This window comes from Aulostomus chinensis, chromosome 18 (assembly GCF_037954235.1).
Source record: "Aulostomus chinensis isolate RoL2024-O1b breed Wild chromosome 18, RoL_Achi_v1.0, whole genome shotgun sequence".
In the NCBI taxonomy this organism is placed as follows: Eukaryota; Metazoa; Chordata; class Actinopteri; order Syngnathiformes; family Aulostomidae; genus Aulostomus; species Aulostomus chinensis.
Window position 1 is genome coordinate 15,021,434 of NC_141337.1, and position 19,326 is coordinate 15,040,759.

Here is a 19,326-nt window from a genome sequence, read left to right on the forward strand (position 1 = left end):
ATAATTATTGGAATTAAGGCTCTAATGCTCTCCAAGAAAGCATTTGATCATTCTCAAAATTAAAATTATACTAATTTATTATTCAGAATCAAACAGTACAGAATTTCCAAAAATGTTGTTAATATTTGTTATAGATTTGGAAGGAAACCTAACCAGTTTGTAAGCTAGCATCCACAGTACCAGGGGCATAATTAAGGTCATTGGTCACACTTGTGGTTACGCTGCCACAGTGACTGTTGGGCAAAGGGCATAGCTTATTGTAAAATAACTCCGGTTAACCAGCCTACTTTTCATAACTTATGGCATTGAGGAGTTTGAAAACAAACCTGAAGAGACTGACAAGTTAAGTGCCAGTTTTGGTGGTGGGGGGACAATGTGTGTGTTTCTGTCTCCAGGAATTAGCCGAGACCAAGTTGAGCTACGGTAAGTTAATGAAGTGAACTATTTACTTGGCTAGCTAGCTAATGACTTGACACAAGCTAACTTCCAGGCCATGGTACATGACACACACACACACACACACACACACACACACACACACACACACACACACACACACACACACACACACACGCATTTAAATGATTTTAGCAGTTACATTTCCTGAAAGGGAAGTTAAAGGCTTGAACAATTTGACCCATTTAGCCAGTTATTTTTAATCAGACAAAGCTTTTAGAATCCATTTTGTAGCTCTTTTTTAAAAAAAAAAATCCATTTTAAACGTACCACTCAACATGCTAACATGTATTCACACACGCTGACTGTGTGTGTGTGTGTGTGTGTGTGTGTGCGTGTGCGCGTGGATTTCGAAGTCATAGCTGAAGACGTGGACTTCCATCTGCAATTATTTGCCGTATCCCTCATCCAGTCCTATCAGCGCTGTTGTGTTCCGGTGTTCACGGACAGAAATCCCAAAAGACATGAATGGAAGGGGGACACTGTGACGTTTTGCTCGTCAGAAAATAATTCGAACAGTGGAAATGTTTGAAGAAATAGACAGGAAATGCTCGTGTGAATGGGTTTTTTCTCTATGGGTGAGGTGTCGTTCCCTCCTGGAGGAGCTTTAGCGCAGAGAGCAGCGCAGAGCCGGGGAGAGACAGACCGACAGTCCGTCCATCCGTCCAGCTGCCCCTGCTGCCTCTGCAGAAGCGCGGAGGAATAGACCAAACCGGCGACTTCACATGCGCGAGTGCACGCTCGGCTCACACACACACACACACACGCACACGCACGCACACAAACGTGCACGACGAGAGTGAGAGAGAGAGACGCTGGGTCCCATGCAAGCTGCCGGAGCGGACTCTTGTAGTCAATGAATGTGTGCGTCCGGCGACTGCCCGCCCGCCTGCCCGCCTGCCTCTTCCATCCTGCGCTCCTCTCCTCCTCCTCGCCCGGGACAGGAATAACGGGATAGCGGGAGCTCTAATCACACAGAGGCAGGTCGAGCCCCCACGATGCGCGGGGCCAACAGAGATTGCAGTGGAGAATCAGCGGTGGGCGCACACACGATGAAGATTGGATTACAACAACGGTGATTTTACTTGCGGCTGCGCGCTCCAAGTGACAAACCCAGGGATTTCACTCAGTTCTTTTTTTTTTTTTTTTTTTTTTTTTGGACACGGTGGGAATTATTCATCGCCAGAGATTCGGTGATTTTGGTTTTTTTTTTTTTCTCCTGTTGTGCAGTGCTTGTGAGTGAGATCGGAGGCTGCATGGTTTCTCGGAGGAGAGAGGGGACTGTAGCAATGTCATCCACTATTTTGGAGCTTTGTGGAAGGGAGATGCTGTAAGTACTTCAATATTTCTGCCATTTTTACTCTGAATTTGGGTTGATGGGATCACGCACCATCTCTCCCCTTCATGCGCGGTGCGGGTTTTACTCTGAAGCGTCCCTCATCCAAAGTGCGGCACCTACACCACAGAGAGCGCAACTAAAACACAGCCGTTCGGGCTTTAAGTGACACGATTCTTTAGCTGTTTGAGATGAAAATACTAACCGCATATAGAAAAAAAAATCATCTCAATTCAGCTCTTACGTCAAGTGTGATTATTTTCTCATAATTCAGAAGCTGGCGCAGTGAGCGCAGCGCAGGCGGCTTCAAAGCGCATCTGTATAGGAGCCTCAGCTGACCCAAAAAAAAGAGCAGAAACTCATGTGTTTCCTTGCTGAATATTGACGCACAGTCTGAAATTGACTTTACAGGTGCAATACATGCAAAGGGAGTCTGGCACATGCACGTACATCCCAAACTGCAGTGGATCCCAAAATTAAAAAAAAATGGTTTGAGCCCAGTTTTACGCAAAGCACGGTAACTGAACGTGATTAGGGATTGGATGAGGGTGCTTTCTGCCCATTTTACACCAAGGTTGGATAACACATTGCGGGGTTTAATCGCGCCACTGCTTGGCACAACTTCCAGCTCCTCCATCCCATTCCAGGATGAACTGCCAGTGTTAAGGGAGGGGGGGGGGGGTCTCCTGAACCACTTTTAAGTAGTATTGTAATTGTAGTCTTAACTCTGTCGTCCACCCCCCCCCCCCTTCTGATGGAAAGTGAACGCAGGTATTGCCCTAAAAAAAATCTGTTCGTCTACTTGGGAGTATTGGCCCCGAGTGAAGGAGGCAGGTTCACATTGTACCAGTAGGGGTCGCACTTGCATTGCGTTGGCTTCATTGAACCTAATTGAACCCCCCTCTCCTCCTCTCCTGTTTAGTTCAGTCACGTTGTTGAAGCGCAGTTCTACAACAGAGAATCTCTCTCTCTCTCCCTCTCTCTCTCTAAAGGCATCAGCTGCAGCCCATAGAGGGGCAATCCATATTTTTATGAAAGCAAAAGGAAATACAGGATTAACCCACTACATCCTCCATGTAGATCGAGGCCCCGTAGCACCTCTGCTTAATGGTTTTCCTGCTTATGCTAGAAAAGAGGGAAGTAATGGATAAGAAGGATTCTTATTACTCCTTTATTTACATATATGATGACCAAAGTGCTAATTAGACATGGTCAGTTGGCTGCCACTGCCGGGTCTATAAGGCTAATCCGCACACCATTGTTCAACCCCTCTCTGCTCACCGGTGAAACAATAAAATGCCATAGTGACCAAAATGCATCAAGGCATGTAAGAGATATTAAATATTTTATAAAAATCAATATGGCTGCCACAGGAAGTGATATTTTTCAGATCATATATGACTGAAATGAAGCACCCTATCTTTATGAGCAGCTGAATAAAGATTCAGTTCCTGAGTAACAGTTCAGAGACGTTGAAGACATTCTTGAACAATATGCACATCCATCAAGACTTAGACAGGATATTTAATAATCAATAATTCAACGTGTCTGCCACAGACACATCAGACAAAAGTAACAGTGCGGACACTAATGTATCCCGCAAACAAGTTTCAGTAGTAAATACTGACGACTGTACCGAGTCGGACAGCACCTTCTATACCTGGATAAGAGTTCAAATTCAAGTCACTGTCAACCAAAAAGTTTGAGCAAAGCAGCGCCACGATGCTTTGCAGTCATCAGCACGGTCAATCATGGCTGAATAAAACCTGAAATCACAGATGACTCTGGCCTTCAGGTGGTGCGCCACACTCACAGTTCCTTTCCTCTTGGACGAAGCTTACTGTGTTAACTACTGCCATAAAGCAAGAGAGGCGTGACAAATCGTCAACTAGCCCGTTGTGAATATTCAGTACTGTACGTCATGTGTGATGATGGCGGTATGAAACTCACACACCAAGGAGGACAAACACACTGCAAGATGAAAGGGTAAACAAGACATGAACTTTTTGCTTTTTACCAGTTTGTGTTTTAATCATTTGTTCTCCCCTTATTTTTCTTGATGTGCTTCGTGAATAAATATCATAAATATATGAGCATGTCATGCTAACAACGCAGACACTGGCGTGGGCCCATGCATGTTGATTAGGAAGAAACTGACGGATGCAATTAGAACTGAAGGACTGAAAAGAATTGAGTGAGGAGGCAACACAGTGAAGCATACCATATCTTATCTTCCAATATAAGAGGGGGCGAATGGTGAGTGTGTGTGTGTGTGTGTGTGTGTGTGTGTGTGTGTGTGTGTGTGTGTGTGTGTGTGTGTGTGTGTCATGTACCATGGCCTGGAAGTTAGCTTGTGTCAAGTCATTAGCTAGCTAGCCAAGTAAATAGTTCACTTCATTAACTTACCGTAGCTCAACTTGGTCTCGGCTAATTCCTGGAGACAGAAACACACACATTGTCCCCCCACCACCAAAACTGGCACTTAACTTGTCAGTCTCTTCAGGTTTGTTTTCAAACTCCTCAATGCCATAAGTTATGAAAAGTAGGCTGGTTAACCGGAGTTATTTTACAATAAGCTATGCCCTTTGCCCAACAGTCACTGTGGCAGCGTAACCACAAGTGTGACCAATGACCTTAATTATGCCCCTGGTACTGTGGATGCTAGCTTACAAACTGGTTAGGTTTCCTTCCAAATCTATAACAAATATTAACAACATTTTTGGAAATTCTGTACTGTTTGATTCTGAATAATAAATTAGTATAATTTTAATTTTGAGAATGATCAAATGCTTTCTTGGAGAGCATTAGAGCCTTAATTCCAATAATTATTTGACAAACTTTACTGTCAGAATTACATGCCTTGCCATCAGTGACCCTCACCTCAAGTACAATGTAGCATTAACATTTTGTTTGTGTGTTCACAGGACGCTTTTGTTTGTGTGTTGACGGTACGCAATAACGTTGCATGCAAAGTGAAGTTAGCTAATGACGTAGTCATCAAGAATTGAGTGAGGAGGCAACACAGTGAAGCATACCATATCTTATCTTCCAATATAAGAGGGGGCGAATGGTGAGTGTGTGTGTGTGTGTGTGTGTGTGTGTGTGTGTGTGTGTGTGTGTGTTGTGTTTGGGGGTGGAGGGCAGTAAGTCAGCGGGACAACAAAGAGAAACATTGTTTACATCCATTATATAAGTGAATACTGGGGTTCACACTTTCTCTCTCTCTCACACACATAGACACACACACACACGCACACGCACACAACATGCACACACTGTAGGTTTGTTGGGAGCTAAAGAGGTATGTGCAGTGGGCAGACAACATGTTGAAGCCTGAGTGGTAACAGACGATTACTTCCACTGGGCTTCTCATGGGCGCTCATGCAAACGTCGAGGCACACAGAGCAGATGGCTGGGCCCGAGAGAGAGCATGAATGAATAAGGGATGGCTGGGAGTAAAGCATAGTGGACTGAGGTGAAAAAGGAGAATGTCAAAGTGATGTTATGTGTCTGTTTCTCGGGGATTACTTTGAAAAGTATATGATATTTCAATTTCACAGCGTTGGGTGGCATGGTGGTGCAGTGGTTAGCAACTTTGCCTTGCAACAAGAAGATTCTGGGCTCGAATCTGAAGGTTGGCAGAGGTTTTTCTTTGGAGCCTTCATGTTCTCCTCGTGTCTGTTTGGGTTTTCTCTGGGTGATCAGGCTTCTTCCCATACACTTAAGTTACAAGTTAGGTTAATTGCAGACTGTAAATGCTAGCAACCTATGGCAACCTATTGAGGGTGTACCCCTCGCCCAGTGACAGGTGGGATGGGCTCAAGCCAGCCCCATGACTCTGAAAAGGCAGTGCTGACAATGGATGGATGGACTTTCCTGAATCCGAACAATGTATGAGAGAAAAGACTAGTTAAATAAAAACAAAGCATGAGCTGCTGAGATGTCCTGACCTACTGATAAGGCTACAAAAGCATTTGTCCCTGCAGTTTTCATTTGTATAGCACTGCAGTCTACACACATAAGGTAGACTGCAGGTGTACGCAAATGGAGACTGAGAACAATCTCCCTGGTTTTGTTGCCAAAAGTGGAAGAAAACAATTAGAGAGAACTTATCCAAAGCCTTTCAAGTTGGGCGGAGGCCCAGTCGTGGTCAGTGCAGATTTGGACACGATTCACTCCTCCAGCTGGAGTCCCTCCACTATGGAGATCTCTGAGGTCTGCGATTGCGAGACTATCCATATAGATCTTGGTGTTGCCATTTGAATGCCGTTATCGTTCAAAAATGTCAAAACCCAAATTTGTATGAAAAATACTTCTTTTTGTCCGTAGGGGTCCTGTCTGACTGGCACGAGGAGCATTCAGTCAAAAATAATTAAAACCCAAAGTACTGGGATTACATCACTCGGCTGTACTGATCAGGGAAGCTTTAAATGAAGTCATTTTTATTCGACAAAAGCAAACAACAAATAAACAAAAACCTCAAAGCTACAATGTATGCTTTAAAAAACATTGCTTTTAGTACCGCAAAACACTTTCACGGTTTGATATGGCCTAAGGACAATTCTTACCTTCAGCAGCACATTTGCATTCATACAATTTTTCTTGGCGCTTTCAAATGGCAAATGCCATTAAGAGGGAAACATGAAACAGAAGGGGATGGAAGCATACACAAGCAGAAGAAAAGGGCAATAAGAGACGGAGAGAGGGAAATGTTTCGGGGCAGGTTATTAAAGCAAGTAACAAAGCTGAATTATTTCAGAATCAGGTTTAGTGAAAGCAGCAGCGTGAGGTAATGTCGGGCAATAGGGATGAAATATAAATCACATTCTTTGTTCTCCTCCGTACCTGATTCTAACTTAAAACAAAGTAATTAGTCACTCCACCAGTCTTGCTATGGTGGACCTTCTTGGTCACGAGGCGTATTACGGACGAAGTGATTTGCGTTTAGGAGACGGGTGTCTTGAGGTGTCACACTCGTCAGAAATGCTGTAATAAATCAGTCATGCAGCATTCAGTGACTCTAAACCTTTAAAGGAGAAGCAGTTCTTGAGACAGCATGGCTCAGAGGTAGAGTGGCCGTCTAGCAACCAAAGGGTCGCTGGTTCGATTCTCACTTCCCCTGGTAACCATGTCAAAGTATCCTTGAGCAAGATACTGAGCCCCTAATTGCTCAGTATGTCCTGACTGTAGGTCCCTATTGAAAAGGCTACAAAAGCATTTCCCCTGCAGTTTAGCACTGCAGTGGCACTGGCCCTGTGACGGACTGGTGACCCGTCCATGGTAAACCCCGCCCCACACCCAATTTCAGCTGGGATAGGCTCCAGCCTCCCCCCCCTCCTCCCTCCTCCGCGACCCTTAATGTATGAACAGTGTAGAAGATGGATGAATGGATGGACAGTTCTTGAGAGTCTGTGTGGATACCAGTGATTTGCAGGTTTTGTTGCAGGGGGGACGTCAACATCAACATCCTAGATCAGTTCAGAAATGAAGAAGTCGGTGGAATGTGGAGGAAAGCGGAGAAATCAGCATTAAAGAAGAAATAAGATGAGAGGACAAGGGATTGAACTGAAGAACACATAAGTGATGAACAGAGTAGCACGAGAGGATGAAAAAAAAAAACTAGAATAACATTCAGGCAAGTCTTCTTCATACCAGAAAGTATGTTTACACACATACGTGTGTTCATCCTCTGGGTCATGGCATAGTAAAACATACTTAGCATCCCGGGTATCAAACATTCTGGCCCAGACACTAAATAAATCATACATAGAGTGTGTACAGTATGTTAATCTAATTTTAATGCCATTTAGAAGGAGGAACGATTATGACCGCAGCGGTAAATGCAATCATATTAATCATCATGTAAAGATAATGCAGCTGAATTATTGATGCATGTGAAACCTAGTTGTGTGTGGACGGAAAACCCAGGCTTTGTGGCAGCGAAGCCATGAGGGAGCGGCGGTAATGGTGCAGAAGAAGATATTTCACTGCTGGACCGTGTGTAGTGTGTGAGCGAGAACGTCAGAAGGAAAAAGAATATTCTTGATTATTGAGTCATTGTTTTATTTTTCTGGAGACTTCGTGTACACACGCAGAGAATATCTATGTTTAGGGTTTTGTTTTCGACAGGAAATGAGTGTATGTTTGTGACTGGTAGCTATTAGTATGGATGTGTCTGCCAAACATGATTTACTGTTGTGATGCCAAGAAACGGTAGCCTTGTGTGACAACAAACAACTCCAATCCTATTTGGAGCAGAAAGCCCCCCCCCCCCCCCTCTCTCTAGTCTTTCTACCTCTTTCCAGGCTCAGACCTGGCATGAGCATGTGTCGTGGGTGATGTGATCACACGGGGACTCCTTAAAGTGCAGGCGTGAACACAGCACAGAAGACGCACGAGGATCGCCCGTCCCGTTTTTAGAGGTGGTCAGGCACGTGTGTGGCTACATTCAGTGTGAACATGAACATGGCGGGGGCCACGCTGAAGAACCACCCTCAGACACTACGTCTGAAGACTTGATACAGCACATGTAACAGAAGTAGAGAAAAACCTCTTGGGCGACTTTGGTTGCCTGTCCGTATCTCTTCTTTCAAGTGTCATAGATTAAGCATCCGCTTCTCCGTTCAAAACAACACATTTGGTCACTGCCAACAAAAATAATGAACACGTTTATTTGCATATAGATTGGTGATAGTGAGTGGTAACTTGAGACAAATGTGGAGACACATTTTAATATCAGGAGTGAACTCATGTACTTAGAGTCGTCCACTTGTGATTAAATCACCCAAGACTCATGCCAGGCTTTTTTCTCTGCATTTCGTCCTTTTCCTTTTCCCCCCTAAAATGTGATATATGTCACACTGTCCTGAATGATCCTAAAGCCCGTACATGTGTTTTTATTGCTTGCCGAGTAAAGACAAATCAAAATCTGATTGTTTCTTCACGGTACTTGAATATATTTTACCCCGATGTAGAAAAAAACTCCAACAGCACACCTTTGTTACTCAAGAAGTACAGACACTCGAGTCAAAAACACCGGAATTCTCATTTATCCTGCGCAGTCCAGTTGAATTAAAGAAGAACACATTTAAATTTACTCAAAAGCATTTTAAAACTTTTTTTGATTGGTTTTCAAAAACAGACAATGAAACAGAATCTTTGACACAACACGCTTGCAACTCACTGACACTGTATTGAGTCTTATTTTAGTCGCGTTACTCCCAACAGGTAGCAAACTCTGCAGAATAGGAATATAATTCCTGCCATGCGTCGCATCTGAAATAATGAGGAATAGAAAGTAAAGATATTTGTGTTAACATACTGGGAGTAAAAGTAAAAAGTTGCCAGAAAACATGGCCAAGAGGCCAAGACACTGGAAAATGACAATCTAAGGTCAGGTAACTTTATTTGAACCCGAGGGTAAACAGTGACATAACAGTGACAACAGTGCTCCAGACACAGAGACATGGATAAAAATATACAAAATGTTATTAATATCAAAAAATCTGGGGCTGAGATGCAGAATAAAAGCCATCATAGTATATACAAAAAGCTAAACCAGAATAAATACATAAATAGATTGAGAAATCTACCTTATCCATCTTAATCTACTGAAGTATTTCAACAGTATTTGTACTTTGTTGCTTCCCATCTCTAGTTTTGCCCACTTCAAGCTGCTGCTTGTTCCTGGTTTTTGCTTCGAGTGTCATTTTTGTCATGTTTATATCTTTGGCCAAATCTCTGTAGTTCCTGCTTCATATTTTAAATGTCTTCCCTCTCCGTCTTGGTTTGCTTTACTTCCTAACTGTACCGTTCCCCGTCAGCCCGGCCACCTGTTGTTCATGGTATCGTCTATCCAGCTGTACTTTTGTTCTTTCGCTTCTTTCAGTTTCTACCACTTTTTCAGATAAGTTTTATCTGGGACATAGAGTTCGTTCTTTTTTTTTGCAATAAATCTCCCTCTCAAGTACCTGCTTGTCTCCGTCGAAGGTCACAGAACCGGGACCTTTGCGAAAGTAAAAATGACCACACTCGGCATGCGAGGTGCATATTAAATCAGTTATCGTCTTCTGCTTTGATCTAAGAGTTAAGTGTTGCGCTCTTCCAAAAGTCAAAAGCAGAGCAAAAATCCATCCTGCAACTCCCGTGGGGTCACAATTCATCAAATACAGAAGGTTTTTAAATTCCAAGAGGGCTCAGTAGCGATGACCGCGAGTCATCGGCCCAAGTGGAGTTTTAATTAGGAGTTGGTGCATTACTAAAATACTTGGTTTTTAATTTGGGTATTAATTTGGCTCTTATTTGGCTTTTACTTTACTTTTGCCATATCAGTGCTTTTTACGCTCAAAGAGTTTTTATTTTAGCCTTGGGCTGCATCTGTGCATGGAATTTGCTTTATAAAGTTTATTAATACTTATACCTCTTTCGTGGAACTGAAAGATGATCTTGGCAGAAATGGACTGGTCTGATAGAGCAAATACCAGGCTGGATTGGTCCCAGTTTGACCTTTTATTTATATATCGGGCATCTCACCACTCCATTATCCAGAACCTATTTTCATCAGCTCCCCTGTTCACATTTTCCTGTCTGTGTGGGCTTCAAAACGGCTCCAAAAACTGCTGATGAAAAGCATTTGAACAGAATTTGATGGTCCCAGTGATACTGTGATATTAGCAGTCAATATGAAGGCTTTCAGCTGTGTTGATGTGTTCTTGAGCAACACCTCAAAGAAGAGTCAACACCAGCGGGGCTGTTGTGATGTCAGATGAATCCGTTCTCCTCGGGGCGAATCGCATCGGCAGTCATCGGTGACTGAGGTGCTAGTAAGGCAGACTTCACACCGGAGAGCTGCTAGCATGAATCCCTGGAAAAGGAATACTTGGAAATATTCAACGACGCTGCTAATTCACCAGCAGTTAAAGAGTCTGGGAGCACAATCATGTGAGAGTGGAGCAGGACAGAGCTTATGACTTCAACCGTGACATCTTTGCAGTTAATAAATGTATGCGAGACTTCATGTATAATATTACCAAAGTAAAATTATCAGGGCAAACCTTCATGGTAATCCTACAGCTTTTGTGTGAAAGAAGATGACAGCTTCTTGACAGAGACAAGAATCCATCAGGCATCACTGCTCTTTCTGCAGTGAATGAACTGAGATTTGGATGATTCATCCTCAGATCTGCTCTACCATTTTTTTCTGCTCAGTTGGGCAGGGGGACACGCAGTCCTCTGGTTATTTTAAAAGCACACACAGGATGGGCCCACATGCATTATTCAGCACACAATAGAGCCATCCAGATTCATTACAGAGTCACCAGGTATGACAAACCATCGTGCGAAGAAAATCCAACATTTCTCCCATCACACTTGCAAAAAGACAAAAAGCAGAAGCGTTTTTTTTCTTTTTGAGCTAATATAAAATGACAGTTTACAAAAAACAACATTCCATTTCATTAATGCAATCTCCTTATCTCCACCGAGCTTAATGCCTCAAAAAAAAATCTGCCTAAAGATGTAATGGGTATAATGGCTACAACCGTCAAGCAACTTTTGCTGGTTTTGCATAATCCTGCTAACGGGATAAGCAGACGCACACAGGAGGTGATGTGAAATTATTTGTTTCTATGCTCAAAGTCAGCAAGCACTGCAAAGGCATAAAGAGCAGCTTTATAACCGTAGTTGTTTTTTTCTTCTTTTTTAAAAAAAATAAGTGTACTTTATTTTTTAGTAAAAAGGTAATAGATGAGTAAAGTGAGGTGCTTCGACAAAGTCGGACCTGCAAAGTCCGTTTTTACAATCTTCTAAATATTGCATTCTTTGACAGGGATTGAACAGTTTTATTCTGCTCCAAACAGTTATGATAGATTATGACCATATATTTTCACATTTAGATCCAAAACTCGGCAGATAATTTGTTCCCCGGCCAATGGCTTTCCCCCGAAATTAGATTTAATTAGCATGTTTGTCAGATTTTAAGATATTTTGTTCAAGGACAACCAAAATGAAGGCAGATACGAGTTTGAAAACACGCTGTCCTTGGTAACCGTAGATAATTAAATCTGCATGAATCAGGCTCTTCTACCGAGTGTTCATGAGGAGACAGTTTTCCATTCGCTGTCAGCAGGAGCCTTTGTGGTTTTTTCTTATGGTTGTAATGGGAAGGAGCACAAACATTAATGACACAAATTTCTTATGCTCTTATGATCGCACCTCTTAAATCTGCGCAGGTTTGAGCAGGTAAATGAAGGCTCATTTGAGTGAATCATGTACAAACAGGCTCTTCACCAGCGCAAAATCACACAGCGCTGTCGCTGCCACCATAAATCCTCAACGGTGCACGTTGACAATTATGCGGCCATATGTTTCATCTGATTTTGCTCACGCTCTACTGTTCCACTGACCTGCTCGTATGTCATGTACATGATGACGGACGTTCACACGTGCACACACACGTGCACACACACACACAAGCACACACTCGTTTCATGCTCTGTGAGCAGTAGGTGTCCAAGGAGGCCAGTGCTGTCTCTCCAGGGACAGGGAGGTGTAAAATGTGCAGCTTGCAAGACAACGATGATGTCACTTCGCCGTTCTGCTCTGGTTGGTGCAGAGTAGCTGCTGTCACCCTTACTTGGCTTACATGACCATCACTCACTCTCTCAGTGTTGCACATTCACATGTTTATACACACACCATCTATTCTTCCAGGGGACCCCATACAACCTTCTGTCTCCCCACGATGCCTCTTAAAAAATGCAAGACGACACAACGGGGCAGTCAAATCTCTGTGTCAGGACGGCTCTCCTCCGGAAGTATGATGGCTGCTATGATTCACATACAGACCGGACAATACTTTTAAACCGTACAAGTTCGATGCAAAATGGTCACTAATATGGTGTCCTATTGGGCATTTAATTCAAAGCCTACTTTGAAAAGGACACCTGTCACAGCACTACTGAACCAATCAGTGGTCACATTTGGCTATTTGGAAGATGTGAATGCTCTGATCTAATTTGAAACATTTCTTACATAAAAAAGACCAGTTACTTTGAGGTTATGCCCATTTCCTCATCCGAAACTACAAACCTTGTAACGTGAAAGCAAATGTGTCCACCTTATGTCTCTGTGTATGAGGATGTTCGTGCAGTCACCTACGGGGGCGCCCTTGTAACCTGCCCATCAGTCTCTCTGAGATAAAAGTTTTAAGATATTACTTTTGTAACTTTTGTACTGCATTGATAGAGTTTCTCAGCTCTATTCCAGCGGCCGTCACCATTAAATACCATAATCTTTTATTCTTCTTAGTCTTCTACAACTGTCTCTCAAGGCTATCTCCCTCCCAATAGTGGGTTTATGAAAAATAAGGTAAAATTGAAACACCTGATGTGTGTTGGATGATGCCACAATGTATGCCTTTCAGACTGAAAGTAGAGAGATAACATGATAACAGTGTGACAAATATTATATAGATAGGGGACAGAGACCTCAAGGCATGCCTGAGTTCTTGCGTAACGAGAATGGTATGATTGATAACCTGCAAACGTAATACTTTTGGCCTTCAACTGCTGGCATGGAGGCATAGAATAGAAAGATGTAGATTGAATGTGTTGGCTGCGCACTAACTGTTTGCCTCTTCTGTCCTTTTTTCTCCCTGACATCATGTTTTCACACTTTTCCTCATCTCCCCCTTTCTCCCCTTGATCTCTATCCCTCCTCACCCTCTCTTTATGCAGGGGATGAAGTGGTTTGGCAGTATGTTCCTCGGCAGCAAAAGGGGCAAGAGGAGGAGTAGAAGGGGCAGCACTTGTAGCTGTGGCAGCAGCAGTAATACTGTGCTGCTCCCTTTGGCTCTCCTGATGGCCGTGACCCTGATCGCTGACCCCGTGGTGGCTCAAAAGCAGCGAACCGGTGGTGCTTCCGAGAAGGTGCCGGTCCTGAACATTGCAGTGATCCTGGGACGCACGCGCTACATCTCAGACCGGGACATCCGGGCACTGTGGAGCAAGGATGACCCCATTGACGTCAATGTGGTCACGCTGCTGGTCAATGAGACCGACCCGAAAAGCATCATCACCCACATGTGCGACCTGATGTCCGGGACAAAGATCCACGGCGTGGTGTTTGGGGATGGCACAGACCAGGAGGCCATTGCCCAGATTTTGGATTTTATTTCCTCGCAGACGCTTATCCCCATCCTGGGCATCCACGGAGGGTCATCCATGATCATGGCGGACAAGGTATGGAGGAGTGGTCTGGATGAATGAATGCAAGAATGGGCAATGAGTGAGTGGACGATAGATGGATGAAGTTGTGCCAAGACACAAATGGAGTTGACTGAATGGGTGAATGCATGAATTAGATGATGGATTGCTTTGTTTTTGAGTTATTTCTGGCTTTGGATCTACACTGAACTGACACACGACAGTAAACTTGAGAGATAATGGAGCAAACATTCACTTGTTAGTGCTGTCGACAGACTCTACAATGGTAGTAATATCTCATCATGCCAGGAATGAAATCTTCACAGTTAACTGCACCTTACAAATATCAGTACAGCTGGTGTCTATCTATTCACGGCAGAGGGAGAGAGAAGACAATGCAAGGAATTGTTGGATTGAGATTAGTGGGGGTGGTGAAGAGGGCAAACAGGAAAGGTAAGTGTCTGTGGAGAGATTCAGATGGGAGACAGAGGGATATGGGGGCATGGAGAGATTGGCTGCTGTGTGGTACAGTAGTCTTTATACATTTATACATGCACTTGATGCACAAAATGCAAACATCCTGATTGGTTATCATGTTTGAATAGGAAATGCTCTTCATCTGTCAGTCACTCCGAGGTGTGAATGGGAACAGATGAACAGCGAATTATACTGTAGATTCACTCTCAAATGAGGCAGCTCTTAGCTCCTGGGATGCAGGAATCATGGAAATCAGCTTCACAATGGGATATTCTTATCCGTTTGCCCAGAAGATCAAAGAAGGCTTACCCCGCAGTGTGTTAGCCACCTAGCTGAAGAGATGCTACATTTCGTATCATCAGTGTATCACTGTTTGCGGTGCACTACCTTGGCGTATTTATTGTAAATAAATGGAGCATGGCCATGATTTGCTAACTTTAACGGCATCGGCAGCGCTAGTAAATTCAGTGACTTTATCCCCACAATCTTGTGCCATGAGTGTGTGTTTGTATTTCCGGCCACAGAAAATAAATTTGTTAAATTGGATTTTTGTCTGCAAGCTATACCAGTGCAAGATCTCACATCTTTAACACCAGTCACACTGGAAGAATAGCATCCTTCTCTCTATTTCCTGCCATAAAGCAATCCCTTTCTTAAGTGGCCCAGCAGATTTCCCGCTGAAATCCAACCCTGTGGCCCTCAATAAAACAAGCCTTGTAGAGGTTGGCTGGTGCTGTAAAACCTCTCAGCAATTATCTAGTTTGTTTACAGTAAATATACGAATGTCTTAAAGTTACCGTGGTAATGGTTTATTGATTCTGTAATGTTACACGTGACAACTTTTGAAGATGGGTAAGAGGAGGGAATGCGAGAAGGGAGTGAATGCAGGAAGAGAGGAGAGAGGTACAGGGAGGAGGGGAGAGTTGGAGTGAGGAGGAAAGGCGATGCAGAGAAATGAAAGGGTGAACGATAATCCTTCAGTTTGACCAGAGGCAAGGCTGAGCGGATGGGAATTACAGAATGTTCTGATTGGCACCTGCCAAACACAACACTGATTTCAGCAGTGCACAAGCTGTATGTGCATGCACGCACGCACGCATGCCCACACACACACACACACACTACAGCCTCATTTTGTGCCATTGAAACATCAGCAGTTCAGCTCCTTGACAGCAGGAGTGTTTCCTCTGCAGCAAAACACAAGGAGAAAATAATCCACTTTAAAGCGCTCAACATGCCACCTTGTCATCTTTTGTTTCCTCCCTCAAATTTTCCTTCTACAATAACGTCTGTGCTCGTTTCAAATGCCAAAGCCATGCTATGTGACATTATCTCCTATACCGCTCACCCCTGTGTCACTGAGACATGGGTACCCCAGGGTGGGTTAAGGTACCATTCATGTTCCAGCTGCTGAATGAAAACCTTGTGAGTCACATTTCAATGTCTGTAAATGCCTCGACTCTTCAGTGAGCTCCTCAGGCTCTGGGAAAATCTTTTCTTTTGCTTGAAAAAACATCTCCTGGGACACATAAAAGTGCATAAAGTTTATCACGGAAGTGAACTGTTGTTCCCCACAAATTGAGATTTTAGAGAATTTTTTGCTTTAGCCTTGATAGCCTTTCTTTTTATCACGTGATGATTATAAGGTTCAGTAGCCATTAGATTTTTGACTTAAATTCTCCAACATGAAGCCCAATTGTGATATATTAAGTTATTGCTATAGTGCCTCATAAATGAAAGACTTTATATTCAGGCCTTCACCAAATGAGTTCTCACCATTCTCATTCAGCTCATCGCTGCCAGAGAAATCGCCCTGCCTCTCCCACTCGGTGGAGTTTGTGTCTGTGGGTGAAATTCCCACACAGCTGGGAAGATTCAAACCGCAGCCTGACGCTGGCTTCAGCTGGCTACTTCTGGTTAGCCCTTTACAAATCTGAACGTAGATAAATAATTCAAACTTCTCTACTGGACTTTCCAAATATCGTCATACCCAACGGATCAAATTCTGAGAGTGAGAGGAGTCGTCTCTCAGGGACTGTGCAATGTCCACAGTTTATACGTTTATTGAACAGCAGAACCTTTGACGTAACGTTCCCCTCTGTGGCTTCAAGGCCAAAGACCATTAAAGGTTGAGAGGACTGGATAATTACACCATCAGCTTTGAATTGTTTGAGGATTTTACCCATGAAGGTAATTATTGCTTTACAGTGCTCTGAATATGATAATACTCATTAATCTAACCATCTCTGTGTCAGATTGTGAATTTAACGTTAAACGTAAATGTTTAATGTCGTTCTTTACTTGTTCTGCTCATGGCAGCTCACATAAAAGAATAAAACGCTTTCCAAATTTGTCATGACTGAAATTATGAAAGGAAGATGTTTAAAAAATAACAAAAACTTGCCTACAATTGCCAGTGTCTTTCATTTTTTTCTATTTTCTTTTCTCAATTTAGGATGATAAAAACCATAACAAGTTGAATTGATTAAAACGGCTTTCGATGAATTTTCAGCGATAGACATCTAATCTCTTTGCGCAATGATTTATTTGTATTCCCATTTTCTGAAGGGATTTTTCTCAGGAAGAGCAAGAGGTAAATGCCTCACTCCTGAATAAATGCGTCCAACACAAACTTACTCTTTGCCGGCGTAACGTACGTGAATTGTAATCTGTAATGTGTGACATTTTCACGACTGGCAAAAACAACAGCAGTGAAATCTGTGTCGCTGTGAGCGCCGCAGTGTTTTTCCGCTCTAAACAAGGATTCGAATTCTCTCTCCCTGGCTTCTTCTCTGATGAATCCTCGCCTCGTACGGTTTACATCGTCCTCTGCCCTCCTTAAAGTTTATGTAACTCCTCATGCTCTGTAGGTTAAGGTTCCCGGTTACCCTCTGAAGTGTAAGTAGCGGAGTCTTTCTGCTGCCTTGTTCCATCCAGATTTTCACTAATCCTCATATGAAATATAAGGAGAAGCTCGCCTCCAATGATTACGCCTCGTAAGACCCTCTGTGTGTTTGTCTATTCATGATTACGCCTTCATACTCGTGTATGTGTGTGTACATGCGTGTGTGTGTGTCTGTGTGAAATTTCCCTGCCTATATGCTTTAATGCCGTTACATGCAAGGAATACTTTAACTGTGTGTGTGTGTGTGTTTCTTTTGCCCGTCACTAGGAGGCTAAATCTCTGGGTGCTGATGACTTCCAGTCAAAGCCACGTCAACCTCCAGAGAATACTGAGATCTCTCCGGTTAAAAGAAAACTCTTTTTATGTTGCCCCTTTCCTTTCTCCCTGTTTTTCTCTGTGTTGTCACCCCCCATCTCTATGTTGTTCACTCTTGCTTGTTAATTAGATAAATGTTGCAGGATCTCCTTGTGGTCGTCCCATCTATAGATCTCTCAACATTTGTTGAATAATGCATCCCTTTCCTGTATTGAAAAGAATGCATTATTGATTAAGGAAAGTAATGTCTTCTCTTGCTGCATTCTAAGTAATTCAGCTTGAAGGGACCACATGGCAGCTCCTAAAAACTGGGCTGGAAAAAAAACCCAACCTTTTCATTACTTTAATATTTCCTCATGATCATACTTTTGTGATTTATACATGACCTTCTTTCTTTCTAACTTTTTAAAGATTGCTCGTCCTCATTCCTTTACCTTTAGTTGTGTGGGCGGATGTGTGGCCTGGCTAGTTGATTTGCTTCATGTAATTCTCACTCTAAATGGTTATTGACTTGCTCAGAGGTCAGTAATGGCAACTGGATCATGTTGGTCACGAACACCGCTCACTCTGGATTTCTTTAGTCTTAGTTTGTGTCCACCCCTAACTCTGCGCTACCCACTGACGTGTCCAGTCTCATCTGTCTGATGTCCTCTGCTGCCGCCGCTGCAGCTGCTTCTTTTCTCTTCATTTCCCTCTTTTTTAGGGCATGCCTCATGAATTTAATCATGGTCTGTATACACCAGATGTGTAAACAGCAGCAAAGGGAAAAGTCTCTGTTTTGCTTGCCCCCAAACGGAACACGGTCAACTAAAGTTTCAGCCACAAATATTGCAGTGCTCTTTAAAGGTTTCTCTGCTGTCATACGACTGACTCACTGGAGCATAGCAACAGTCATTGCTGTCAGTTACGTGTATAATTGAAATGACCGGGCGACAATGTTGGATAACTATTTTTTTCGCAGCTTTTTCATTTAATCTCTGTAGCTCGGAGGTAGCCGGTGGAGATGAAACTGCTCCGCCGTGCAGCCTGGTTTACACCAAAGATTCGCACCAATACTGGTAGAAACTGCACTGGTGCACTGGTCTGAAACCTGCAAGTTTAAATCAGTGCAACTAGAAGAGATAATACAACTTTTATCACTGGGGATTTACTGTGTTGCAGGCTGCTTGAGTCCATCTGAGGTGGATCATTGTGCATCTTTCTTTGAGACTGTTTTTTGTCGTCACGGCTCTTTGGCGTAAGCCGGCCTCAAAGTTAGTGTAACAGCAGCTTCAGTCAGTGAACATTGTATTCAGCTGGAACAACCCAACACCGGCCGCGCTCGTCATGTGAGACACAGACGTCACCGCAAGATGCATCTTTATCATTTTGCAGGAGGTGTATTTTGTTTTCTCATTGTGCAATGACTTCATCCTCCAGGTAGAATCTCCATGGAAACATCTCTTAATGTGTGGCTGGGTGGCCAGAACCATAGACACGTATAGCCATGAATAAATGTCTGCAAGTGTAATACTGCCTAGGTACACTGTGTGTGTGTGTGTGTGTGTGTGTGCTCTTTTGGCTTACAGTCATGCCCTCACTTGTCTTTAATCTTTTTACTTGTCTTTAAGATTGCTGACAGGCAAACGCCGTGT

At 43.3% G+C, this 19,326-nt stretch overlaps 1 protein-coding gene across 3 annotated transcripts in view; it reads left to right on the forward strand.

Annotated features, from left to right (window-relative positions):
* Positions 1 to 304: 304 nt before the first annotated feature.
* grin2aa (glutamate receptor, ionotropic, N-methyl D-aspartate 2A, a) overlaps positions 305 to 19,326 on the forward strand; it is a 145,963-nt gene continuing 126,941 nt past the window's right edge. The window contains exons 1-3 of one of the 3 annotated variants that reach the window (XM_086186075.1): positions 305 to 423; positions 1,687 to 1,786; positions 13,528 to 14,031. In XM_086186075.1, the coding sequence (XP_086042201.1) occupies positions 13,531 to 14,031 (501 nt within the window). In that variant the 5' untranslated portion in view covers positions 305 to 423; positions 1,687 to 1,786; positions 13,528 to 13,530. Of the gene's footprint in view, positions 424 to 813; positions 1,787 to 13,521; positions 14,032 to 19,326 lie in introns of those variants that run through there. The other 2 variants (XM_086186074.1, XM_086186073.1) reach the window with 2 other exon arrangements.